Here is a 13,609-nt window from a genome sequence, read left to right on the forward strand (position 1 = left end):
ATTGTACAGGTGACGACAATCCTTCCCTGTAGAGGCTCAGGAAGTAGTGGATCTCACTACAATACGTGCATTCAGTAACCCTGCAGATCTCAGTTCAGAGAGGCGTCTGGAGGTTGCAAAAGGGGGGAGACTCGGGCTCATTCGGGACCATGAGGTCTTTAGGGTACCAGAACTCCTGTGGTACCGGGAACACAACAGACCTTCATAAAGGCACTGTGGTTCCCGATGTTGCTGTCCGGGGTGCTGATGATGGTATCAGTGGTACCGCAGATTCCAGTGAGGCTGCTCTCTCGCTACCATGGGCTCTGATGGTAGTCATAATAGTAGTCTTCAGTAGTGTGCCCTTTACTGCTGAGGCATGGGTCTTCGGTGAAGTCTTAGAGTGCTTCACAGTACCTGAAGAACTTGGAGCATCAATAGCACTCCTATCGGGCTTGATGTCTCCAGTGACTGAATCGTCTTTGAGGAGGAACTCTCTATTCTGATCCTCTGATCCCCTTCCTTGGTCTTTGAGTGGGAAGCCCTTGGTACCGAAGGAGTGGTTACAGGTACCTCATTCATGGAGAGTGTCAGAGACCAGGGTCTCGACACTGCCTTCACCTGTAGCTCTCTGTGACCATGATCTTGATGTAGACAGGGAACTAATGGAAGTAGTAGGTACCTGTTTGAGGGGGTTCTCGGCATCTGGGTCCAAAGCCAGTTTTAAGGCTTGCTCCTTCATTAATAACCTATATTTAATTTCCCTGTTTTTCAGGATCTTCCCTTAAAAGAAGTGCAAATCTTACACTTGCTTGGCATATGCAAGTTTTCCAAGCAATGAACACACAGAATTCCTATTCCTGTTGCTCAACAGGAGACGCACCTATTAAAATCCAGGGAGCTCAGCAACCCAGAGACAAGAAAAAAATTGCTTCTGACCCCCACAATAATGGGGGAAAACAATATTTTTTTCTTTTCTTTTTTTAAAGAAAACAGGATCAGCAGTTCCAACAACTATAAAGTAATAGGAATCTTATAAACTAACTAAAGAACTAACTCCATATACTATATTCTAACTCTAAAGAGAAAAACTGGCATACATTAAACTCTGTCTCTGGCTGAAGGCAGTCGAGAAGGAACTACGGACGGTCGCCCATGCAGCCGTATCTAGCCTCAGTCCAGGGTTCGAGAATGTGTAGGGTGCCTGCATGGACTGAATGGGCACTACTACCAAAAATCTCTGATCTAAGGTGCAGGGCACATATGCCCCTGAAATGGAGCACCCACAGGGACACTACTCCAAGAAGAGTATTTATTATTGTTAATAACACATCACTGCCACATTCCAAAAGTGTTCTGCCCATCTAGACACACACAAACTGTTCATAACCTTGCATCCATATTTAATAATAAAATAAACAATAAAAATATCTAGCTCCTCTAGAGCACTTTTCAGTTTTAGTTTTCAAAGCACTTTATGAATGACGTCAGGATCGTTATCCCCATTCTACAGATGGGAAAACTGATGCACAGAGTGGTGAGCTCTCCACATTTACAATCATTTTCAGGATTCACACAGGAAGTTTCATGTCTAAGGCCTTGTCTACACTGCCACTTACAGCGCTGAAACTTTCTTCGCTCAGGGGTGTGAAAAAACACCCCCTTAAGCGATGCAAGTTTCAGTGCTGTAAAGTGGCATGGCTCCCAGCGCTGGTAGCTATTCCCCTTGCAGAGGTGGTTTTATTACAGCACTTTAACGTTGACTGTGTAGACATACCCTAATTCTCCTTAAGAGCAAATGAGTATGTTGCATAGGCATTGCAATGCACGACATACCCAACTCCTCTCCTGAACTCATGCATCCCTTGTAAATAGGATTCTTTACATTTGGAGAGGAGCGTGGCAGGTGTGCTTTTGGAAAGACACACTTTGCTTCCATCCCTACCTGTGCCATAATGGGAAGAACTAAAATGTTTCCCTTATCAGGCACAATACTGAGAGTGCTGCAGGTTGCCACTCCATAAAATACAGCAGCATGGCAGATGTCAGCAGAGCAGAACAAATTGGATATCTCTCCTGCCTGATGAAAAAAGAACTACTCCCTAACAAGCTTGGGCTGCTTCCAAATGACTTCATCAGTGGGGAAAGGTATTTAAAAGCTAAAGTAGTCGCACACTAAAATTAAATGGAGGCACACATCCCATAGGCATGGAAGTGACCATAATTGAATTGAACCGCACAATAAAAACCAATATACCTCAAGAGGATGTTTACACATTCATTATTTGTAGAGAGAAACCTGAAACAGAAACCTTGAACTCAACAGCCCCCGAATCTATAACGTTGACAGCTGAAGTTAGAGAGAGAGAGAAAGGACAGAGAGGAGATAGCCCTTGTATCTGTATGAAATGTGTGTATCATCATAATCTAGTATCACAAGTGGAAACCACTGACAGATATTAGCTGCAGCTGTTTCACTGAGACATATTCAGGTCTGTATGCACAAAGCAGCAGCATGGGCTAGAGTTTAGAGCACAGCAATGGGAGTTGGAAGGCCTGGATTCTTCACTCTTCCACTTGCTTACTGTATAGCATGGGACAAGTTACTTAATCTCCGACTCAGTTTCCGTATTAGTAAATGGGAGAAATGCTACCTGGGATGTTGTGAGGACTTATTACTTAATGTTTGTAACGCATGTTGAGCATATGAAATGCTTAATAAATGGTACACCTTACATCACTGCTACCACCCACATAAGACCTTGCTCTGCATTTTAAAGGGGCAGAAACCTTTATTTAGAAAATGTTGGTGCTGGATTCTTAACAGGGATAGGAAGGATGATCTTAGGGCTAAAACACTGGATTTAGGAGATGTGGGTTCAATTCCAGAATCTGCCCAGACTTCCTGTGTGACCTCGGGCAGATCATTTAGGAGCCTAAGTCCGACTGACTTTCAAAGAGATTTCCTTGGGCTCCTAAGTGTGTCTTTTGAAAATGGGATTTAAGTGTTTTTGAAAATGTTATCCTTAATCCCTCCACACCTCAGATCCACATCTGCAAAATGAGTATAATGATACCTCCCATCTCCCATAAGAACAGAGCAAAGGTCCATCTAGCCCAGCATCCTGTCTTCCAACAGTGGCCAATGCCAGGTGCCCCAGAGGGAATGAACAGAGCAGGTAATCCTCAAGTGATCCATCCCATCACCCATTCCCACCTTCTGGCAAACAGAGGCTAGGGACACCATTCCTGCCCATCCTAGATAATAACCATTGATGGACCTATCCTCTATGAATGTATCTAGTTCTTTTTTGAACCCTGTTATAGTCTTGGCCTTCACAACATCCTCTGACAAAGAGTTCCACAGATTGACTGTGCGTTGTATGAAGAAATACTTCCTTTTGTTTGTTTTAAACCTGCTGCCTATTGATTTCATTTGGTGATCCCTAGTTCTTGTGTTATGAGAAGGAGTAAATAACACTTCCTTATTTACTTTCTCCACATCAGTCATGATTTTATAGACCTCTACCATATCCCCCTTAGTCATCTCTTTTCCAAGCTGAAAAGTCCCAATCTTATTAATCTCTCCTCATACGGAAGCCATTCCATACCCCTAATCATTTTTACAGGTTTCAGAGTAGCAGCCATGTTAGTGTATTCGCAAAAAGAAAAGGAGTACTTGTGGCACCTTAGAGACTAACTAATTTATTTGAGCATAAGCTTTCGTGAGCTACAGCAGTGAGCTGTACCATGGATGTGGGCGTACCATGGATGTATATAGAGGCAATATGATATTTTCTGTCTTATTATCTATCCCTTTCTTAATGATTCCCAACATTCTGTTTGCCTTTTTGACTGCCGCTGCACATTGAGTGGATATTTTCAGAGAACTCTCCACAATGACTCCAAGATCTCTTTCTTGAGTGGTAACAACTAATTTTGACCTCATCATTTTATATGTATAGTTGGGATTATGTTTTCCAGTGTGCATTACTTTGCATTTGAATTTCATCTGCCATTTTGTTGCCCAGCCACCCAGTTTTGTGAGATTCCTTTGTAGCTCTTCGCAGTCTGCCTGGGACTTAACTATCTCGAGTAGTTTTGTATCATCTGCAAATTTTGCCACCTCACCGTTTACCCCTTTTTCCAGATCATTTATGAATATGTTGAATAGGACTGGGCCCAGTACAGACCCTTGGGGGATACCACCTCTCTCCATTCTGAGAACTGACTATTTATTCCTACTCTCTGTTTCCTATCTTTTAACCAGTTACCAATCCATGAGAGGACCTTCCCTCTTATCCTATGACAGCTTACTTTGCTTAATAGCCTTTGGTGAGGGACCTTGTCAAAGGCTTTCTGAAATCTAAACACACTATATTCACTGGATCCCCCTTGTCCACATGCTTGTTGACCCCCTCAAAGAATTGTAGTAGACTGGTGAGGCATGATTTCCCTTTACAAAAACCATGTTGACTCTTCCCCAACAAATTATGTTCATCTCCCACCTTTTGTCTTTCTTGCCTATTTAGTTAGATAAGCACTTTGGGGCAGGGGCTGTCTCTCACTAAGTGTACGTACAGCACCTACCATAAAGGAGTCCTAATACTGGTTGACCCGTCTAGTGCTAACATAAAATAGATAAACAGGACACTGTCTCCCATACAATTACGAGCATTCATTTGTCATTCAGGGGGTACAGAATTGTTTCAATATTAAAATATTCCTCTGTTGCCTCTATTACAAACATTATATTTTTATTTCTCTCCTCTTCCCCCCCCCCCCCCCGCAAATAGTGTGCAGCGTAACCTGCTGGCCCAAACCCAATTATACAACAACAAATTGCAGCCATATACCAAATAAAGTCAACAACAACAACCAACTATTGACCCCACCCAATTGCAACAGACACTTGCTGCACAGACACCTCCCTTAAAAAGAAGTCAGAGTAAATAGATGGATTATGCCCTGAAGGGTGACAGACACAGGTTCTGTCATGCCAACAAGAAAAACTGGCAGACTCAAGAGCTCTCTTTTGAGAACTCCGTGCTCTAAATCTAGGGATATCTGCTAAAGCATCATTGCTGCTCTTAAATGTAGAGATGGTAGACAGACAGGTATTCTTCCACTATACATGGAAGTGTACATTCTTCCAGGTATTCTTAAGGTGTACATGGGACCACAAATTTGTGAGTAGATAACTCTGGTCATTCCACAGCTGGTCTGCTGTCCTACGACTTGTCTAATAATAAGATGTTTAACTCTTCTTACACAATACTTTTTCGTGTAGATCTCAAACCAATTTATCAAAGAAGGTAAGTATAATTAGACAAAGAGAGAGGAAACTGAGGCAGAGAAATGAAAAGACTTGCCAAACGTTATAGCAAAGACCTGGGAACAGAACCCAGGTCTTCTGACTCTTAGTCCAGTGCCCTATCCACCGAACCACACTAAGGTGCCACAAGTACTCCTTTTCTTTTTGCGAATACAGACTAACACGGCTGTTACTCTGAAACTTCCACCCTTTTCTTTGCCTCATTTGGATTGTAAACTCTTTGTGGCAGGCAACGTGTTTCACCTATGTTTGCAAACTCCCTTACAGATTGATGGCACTATATAAATGCTTTATACCACCACTACCCTATACCGGTTGTACTCTCGACCTTCATTAATAAAAACACAACCATCTGCACTGGCTATGCTCAATATATACCAAAGTTTACCTGTTTAGTATTAAAGCTTAAAACACTAAGTATGCACACCATCAAGATGTGACCGTTCCCTAAATCAAGTAACCTATTGCAACCTTCATCCTTCCTTACCCTTTGCTCATCTTTGTCTGTCTGTTATTCTCACTCATCATCCCATGTCAAAAAACTAAGGCCCAGTACTGCAAACACTTACACTTAATTATGTAAGCAGTCTTATTGGATTCAAAGGAACTACTTACATGAGGAAAGTAACTCAAGTGTTTGCAGGATCAGGACAGCAGATTGCCAATTTAACTTTTCCTTGCACTACAAAGCATTTAGCACATTGCTGGGTGTTGTAAATAAAATAGGACCCATCTATATGAAGGGCAGCCTGCAGCATCTCAGACGCATGGGATTGGAACTACTCAGATTGTCCCAAGATAAATTCTTGAAAGGCAAGGCCTCGTCAGCTGAGCAGCAGCGACTCGACAGTTCTCAACACGCGGAGCACAACAGCTCAGTTCTGCACTTCTCGAGAGCATGTGAATGTGCTGTTGCCTGTTTTGAAGACATTTTGTCCCAAAACGTTTTGCTTAAGCCATGCAGACGCTTTTGGTTATTGGGTAGCAAAGTGTCAACATTTATTATTAATTTAACAAAATGATTTTTTTTCTGTGAATCGAGACACCATCAAATGCTTTCTGGATGTAAACAAGTCCCTTGCTGTTTCATCAGCTAAAACCGACGCACGTATGAAGTACTGCATGGTAGCAGCTACTCTGAAAACATTTTTGAGCTATTGTCTGATCTCACAGATGAAAGGATATTATTGTATCCACTCTCTATCTAACTCATCTAGGTTCTCATGTGGTATCTCAATTCCCCTATAAGCAGATCAACCAGTTCTGCTTAACAATTTGCTCTGAGACTGAGCTATCTAACGCTTCAGAATGAGGGGTACTTAAAATGCTGTCTGCGTACGCGTAGTCTGATTCACCAGAACGCAAAAATGTCTCTGCAAAACTAATCCCTAGAACTACCTCATTTGGAATATGGGTCAGGGAGCTGAATCACACAGAAAAAAACCAACCCTGCTGTGAGAAATGGAGATCTGCCCCTGTTAGCAACATTCAGATTGGATCTGCTTTGCTCCGGGGAGTTGTGAAAGAGTCATTAAGTCAAGGCTGAAAAGAACTGGAAACTGCATAGATGAAGAGACCTCACGAATGAAGCACAGACATAATCATGGAGGAGTGTGCCGTGGGGAGGGGATTCAAAAACTAGGGGGCAGGTCCTCAGATGGTGTCAAAGCTCACAGATGAACCATCCCTGGAGCTCTGACAATTTACTCTAGCTGAGGATCTGCTCCTTGTCTCTTATGAAACTTAATAAATCATCTTCAGTCTTGCTCAACTCAAGGGAACAAGAGGGGGCTCTGGGGATTAAACAGAATTCCTGCTTTGCCCAGTCACGAGCTCACTCTCTCTGCATGCCTTTTGATCGCCTTGATTTCTCCCACTTGAAGATAAAACAAAATATTCTACAGCAACGAGGTGGCGTAAACTAGCCATCCTGGATCCATTTCTTAAATGGGACATTAGTACCGTTTCTGCTTCCAAACCATCCAGTTTCTGGCTCTCTCAGACTTTTCCAGCCCCAGTTATATCGACCTTCACTGGCTCTAATTAACAAACCAATGAGCTTTGGCACAGTCCTGATTTCACAAGAACAGTTTGATGCTGTCCACCAAAACTGGCAGTAAAATACTTAAAGTCAGCGACAAGATTAAACCCTGCTGTTCCCCAAATGGAATCATTTAAGGCAACACATCGCTTGCCCTCCACCAGCCCCTACCCTTCAAGCCATCGGTATGAGCAAGGAGTCTAAAATACTGCTGGTGTAAACTCAGTGAAGAAACCCCTCTTCCCTGCCCCCTTGTCCTTCATCCTCAAGGCAAAAGCTGTAAGACATGACAGTATGGACTTTGACATATGATGTCAGCCGCTTGCCCAGATTCACAATCTATTTGGTTAGGCAAGAGGAAAAATATGAAGGCAACAAAAACTGACATAGCTGGAAGTGATGCTGTATCCCTTTCTACCTTCTTGATGCCCTTAACTGCTTGGTACTCTGGCTGCTCTGCTACATACTGGTCTGCTGCTTTCCTAAACAGACGTCACCAGAAGGGGCTGTATATGTGAACGACTTCCGACTAATGCTGAACTGTGAAAGAATTGGTTTGAATAGCTCTCCCTCTCTGGCTTGGTACTCAGCAGTTCTGGAGCCTCCCTGATTCACCAGCCTCTGATCAGAGGTGTCACTGTGAGATGAGAGAGCAAATCATATCAAACAAACCTAAGAAGAGAAATAGTAGGTGTAGCTTTTTCCGGGCCTGGACACCCCTTCCCTGACACTTTGTTTTAGTAGCTGTTGGGGAGACAAGGGAGGAGCAATGGGCTTGTCACGGACTCGAGGAAAGCAAAATTCTAAAGTAAAATCCAACTAGTTCCTGTACATTGTGTATTTTATGGGAGCAGTGGGAAAGGCAGATGGAAAGACCCCAGTTTGCAGACTGAGCTGGAATCATATAAAGATAATGGACTGAAATATTGAAAGACTTGGAAAGAATAAGTGGCATTACAATGTATCTGATTTCTAACGCCTGTGATGTTCTAATTTCCCATTTCCTAACCCTCTCTACCATTTGCCGACAGGGATTCTGACTTGTATAAAAACAATCTGTTTGGTGTTACCCTTCCCCATCCTCAGTTTACTTGTTTGTGTCTCCTTAGACTGTGAGTTTCTTGTGACAAGGACTGTCCTTGCTGGAAAGTGTCTAGCACATCAGGGACATTGCCATGAACAAATAAACTGCAATAACTCTGAGCCTAGTTTTTATCTCATTCATAACAGTGTGACTCCAGTGGGGTTACTCCTCACGTACACACGCACGAAAAGAGAATCAGGTCCCATGGATTTAGAGACTGAAAGGTCAGAAGCGACCATTACATCATCAAGTCTGACCTCTTGTAACACAGGCCAGGGATCTTCATCCCCTTATTCGTGTGTTGAGCCCAATACTTTACATTCAACTCAAGTATATCTTCCATAAAGGCATCCAGGCATAATCTGAAGACTTCGAGAGTAGAAGTATCCACTGCTCCCCTTGCCAGTTTGTCCCAGTGGCCATTTACCCTCAGTTAAAAATGTGCACCTTATTTCGAATTTGATTTTGTCTGACTTCAACTTGCAGCCATTGGTTCTTTTTCTGCCATTAGCTGCTATATTTAACAGTCCTTGGGAACCGAACTGATATTTTCTCCCTGTGAAGGTACTAAAACACTATGATAAAAATCACCCTTTAAACAAGCCCCAAGCATCAGTGTGAATGAGGAACTCAGGAGTTTCTCTCTTACCATCATGGCCAGAGTTGAGGAGATGCTCTCCCAGGTCGCACCCGAACACCCTCTCTTTCAGGATCCCGCGTTGCTTCAGTTTCTGTTTCGTTGGGCGTGACTTCATGAATGTTCGCAGGAAAGTGATGAGCTTGCCGTGTTTTTTTGACACTGCACAATAAAACAAACCAACCCCCACATTTAGGTTCAGGTAACCAGGCCAAGACAACACATAATACGTCCTACTGAGAGCATGAAGCTCAGAGTAACATCAATGCCAATTATTCACACAAGCATATGCGCTCAATTCCAAAGTTAATACAAGGGCTCTGATTTTTATTTTTGGCCAGTACAGGAATAAAAGGCTGACTTCGGAAGCGCTGAGCACTCCAGTTACAGCTGAAGATTGGACCCTAAGTATTATTTGTAAACTAAATTTCATCCAGCTCCTTGGGAGGTAGGTGAATTTCACAGAAGAGAAAATTGAAGAACCAGAGTTCAAGTGATTTGCCCCCCAAGGCCACAAAGTTGAGTCTGTGGCAGAGACAAGAACAGAACCCAAGAGTGTTGACTCTCAACGTCCTGCTCAATTCTTCTACATAATGCTGCTTCTCTTGAGCTTTGTATCAAGTTGGGAAAACAAGTCAGTTTGTTAAGACCTTCCAATTCCACTAAGAAGTGAAATCTGCAATCAATGCCATGGAGATTCATACAGGTTACTGCCTTTCTAAGGGTGGAGAGAAGCGGGAGCTACACAAATAGCCTGCATGTCAATGGGAGGGCAGATCTGGCATTCATTTGAGTCAGGAAGCAAGACAATGCTCTGTAATGACAGCCTCTCTTCCAGCAGCTCCCTCCGAAAGCAATGAGGTAGCACAAAAGAACCCTCCTGGCTTTCCTGACAAAAGTACCTTTATGGACATGATTTAACAGCAATTTAGCTTGAACAGAGGAGTTCTATTTAAAAAAATCACAAGGCATAAAAGGACTTGCTTTGTCATTGAGCCTTTACAGTTTCAGGAAGTTGTAAAGGTCCTTGCAGCACTGTGCTGCAATGTTAGCAATTAGCCTCCTACCATTCCTGTGACTCAATGAGGCAGCCAGACCTATATTTTACCTGCATTAAAACAGTTACTACAGTCATGAAAATTCAGGAGAGTAATGTCATCTTGAACAAAGCAAGGGAACACGAGCCTCCGTTTCTGCTTGCTCAGAATGACAAAGGTGTTTTTCTTCGCAGTGCCATTACTGCTGTGTGATACCGCACTCAAGCTTGAAATTTCTTGCACCGCTTTGGACTTGGGACTTCCCTGGGCAGGTGGGTACTTTTACACTCACTTCCAACTAGCTGCCTTGAAAATTCTCATCCCAGAACAAAAGAACCCCTGGCACAGGGCATTACATTTTAACCACTTTAAACAGCTGCATATTTTCCCTTTATTTCAATGAATACTGAAGTATTCTCTCTACTCTTCACAGGCGTTTCAAAATCAATGGAAATCTTTATTTTTAAGGGTTGGGGTTAGGGCTTTGCATCAGGCCTCTTTTCCTCTAAGCTAGACTCATTCAATGACAAAATTCAGCCTTTTTATTATCAAGCATCAACTTGGAAAAAAAAAAATCACATTTCTGTCTGAAATTCTTTTCGGCTTTGTAATGGTTAAAATTACACCCAGGATTAAGGATATATAAAAGATATCAGGGAAAAAATATTTTTCTCTGTGTCTTTTTCCCAATTTAATTACTTAGGCTCAGATTTTTAAAGATATTTAGGCACTGCTGCACTCAGCATTGCAACATCTAGCTGATTTAGGAGCCTAAATATAATTTTCTAAAAGGATTTAGGTACTTTGGAGACCAAATCATATGCAAAGTTGATGGGATTTAGACTCCTAAGTGCCTAAATCATTTTTGAAAATGATATTTACTGTCCTAAATCAGTCATTGCAACGCTGAACATAACATCTGAATACCTTCAAAAATCTGGGCCCAAATGCATATGACAACATTTCATGTCAGTTTCACTGTTTCATCTGTATAGTAAGCAAGACTCAGCATAGGTGCAGGAATCCCTGCTAGCGATCGTGTAATAGACTCGGGACCTGGTCAATGATTTTCCTTTTGTTTATGTCGGTTTCTCCACCCACCAACAAGGGAGAAAAACCAGTTGGAAAATGTGATTGTAAAACCACAAAAACTGGTTAGGGGACTCAGGGGCACAAATAAAACCTGAAGCTACTTTAACTTAATTTTAAAAACTAGTTCGACTTAAAGCTGGGCCTGCATGTGGGAGCAGCTCTTTAAACACTCTGCAGCTTTGTATCCAAATGATCTAACTTTTTACAGCAGGATTTATAAGAACCAAAGTCACAGTGGGTCCCAAAGTACATCCAGTTTTTGCCACTACTAGCCTGGCAGGCTGCTGATGCAATGCTGTTTCCTGGCTGGGAGACTGTAAACACTGCCCTTAGCCTTGGGTGTCTACTGTACTAGCAAAGCAGCAACAGAAGTAAAGGAGGCAAGGGAGTTTTCTTTCCTGTCTTTCTCTATAAAACCTTGCCAACCTTTTGAAGATGGATGAACCCAGTTACCTGTCAGAGTGGTTTATACAGCTCGTGTATCACGCTTAGCATTACACAATAGTAAAGTGAATTAAGGCAGGTGTTATGAAGGATATCACGTTATCAATAAAACTCTACCTATGGCATAAGGGATCCAGTAGAAGTAACTCTACTCCCCACTCTCACTCCAGAGAATGCCCACTCATCCTCATCACACCCTGATCCTTCCTGTGTTCTCAGGTCTTTGGACCAGGAAAAAGGGGGTGGAGCAGAAGTTAGGGAGCCCTTGAACCTCTGGCTCCTGGGTGAGAGTGCTGCATTCTGTGAAACACTGGTGTTCCCATGCAAAGATCAGCAAGGGGTTAGGGAAGGAATGCTGGTCTACTGTGCTTCACTCCCTCTCTAGCTGGAGACTTGAGGGTATACACTGCACTGGGAAGGTGCGATAGAGCAATAAAAACAGCAGCGTGGTCATGACGGCACAGGGGGTAGGTTGGGCTAGTCACCCAAGGACAAACCTGCCTGACCCCATGGTACATACTAAGGTGGCCAGATCAAGCCACCATCTGAGCTCCAATGACAACACTGCTATTTTAATCACACTAGCTTGAGCAGAGCTAGTGCGTGTCTGTCTACCTGCGCTGGGAAGCACGTGCCTTTGGATGTTATGCCAGCTACAAGCACAAACTCTCAAAGACGCACTATCCGCATGCAAGGTGCATTAAGTTTAGTTTCCCTGGACTTTAAAGGCATGGCAGCAAAACACTAGTAGATCTGAATATGCAGCTTCTTAAATCTCCAACAAAACCAGCAGCTTCACCTTCCACCGTTAAAAGTGAATTATTTAACAGTGACCTGAAGCACCAAGAGTGCCTTAAACTGTGATTTTGGTTCCATGCCAGTTTATTTTTTAATTTAAGGAAAAAATTAAACATACCCTGTTAAGACACAAGCCCAGGATCAGGACAGATTTGTATTCAGTCCATCTTGGTTACCAACCCCAGAGTATCTGAGCCTCTCTGGGACTTTACGGAGCACCATCAGTGTGCTAGGCATTGTGCAGCAGAGAGAGAGACATGGGTCCCAACCTTCATGGGAGCAGGTGATAAACCTTTTGGGCCATATGTCTATTTCTCACTCAGCTTCACAGATAGTGAAACCTGCAGGGTGAGTGTTTGAAAAGTTCTGGCCTAACTCTGCTCCCACTGCAGTTAGCCCCCCCTGACTGCAATTGGAGCTGACGCAGTACAATGCTGAGTGCTCCCACATGCAAATTGCAGCCACTAAAAGGAGCTATATTTCTTGGTCTTATAGCGGTTGGTTGAATCACAGCAGTGTAAACTGAGATGTAGGCAAAGGCTTGGTCTACATCTCTAAACTGATCAATTTAGCTAGATCGATTTTCTCCGGGCTGAGAAAAATGTCACACCCTGAGCACTGTAGCTAGGTCAACCTTGCCCCCTGTGTAAACATGGCTAGGTCAATGGAAAAATGTTTCCGTCAACCTAGCTACCAACTCTCAGAAAGCTAGATTCCATCAGTGTAGGAACCGTTTACACTGCAGAGGCAAAACTGCAGTGCAGTAGCTGTACTGGCTTTAGTATAGACATACCCCTTAGAATCACAGGCACTAACACCCATTGACGGTCAACAGGACTTGGGTGCCTAATTCCCTGAGGCCCCTTTGAAAATCCTAGCTATAATTAATAAATATAGGAAACGCTTCTAAAAACTTTTGCTACAGTTTGGCAAATAATGTAAAAAAATATTTAAATATTTTTATTTGAATCATTTCACAAACTGGGGATATAACTGTGAATGCGGAGCCCATCCTGGTGTTCTGGGTGAATAACAAAACAATCAAATAAATGTATTAAAACTATTGGGAAATTATATACAACTCCATCATCTCTACAGATTACCCTGGTCACTGGGAAAGGTGACAGCACTTAGCAGGTGACTGTTAGCACAGGGTTCACCA

General features: G+C 42.8%; 1 protein-coding gene across 7 annotated transcripts in view; it reads right to left on the reverse strand.

Annotated features, from left to right (window-relative positions):
- Positions 1–13,609, reverse strand: part of ARHGAP32 (Rho GTPase activating protein 32) — a 393,773-nt gene that overhangs the window by 41,213 nt on the left and 338,951 nt on the right. For all 7 annotated transcript variants that reach the window (XM_074936787.1, XM_074936788.1, XM_074936789.1 and 4 more), the window contains one exon: positions 9,089–9,238. In XM_074936787.1, the coding sequence (XP_074792888.1) occupies positions 9,089–9,238 (150 nt within the window). The remainder of the gene's footprint in view (positions 1–9,088; positions 9,239–13,609) is intronic.

Source organism: Natator depressus, chromosome 22, assembly GCF_965152275.1.
Source record: "Natator depressus isolate rNatDep1 chromosome 22, rNatDep2.hap1, whole genome shotgun sequence".
Taxonomy (NCBI): Eukaryota; Metazoa; Chordata; order Testudines; family Cheloniidae; genus Natator; species Natator depressus.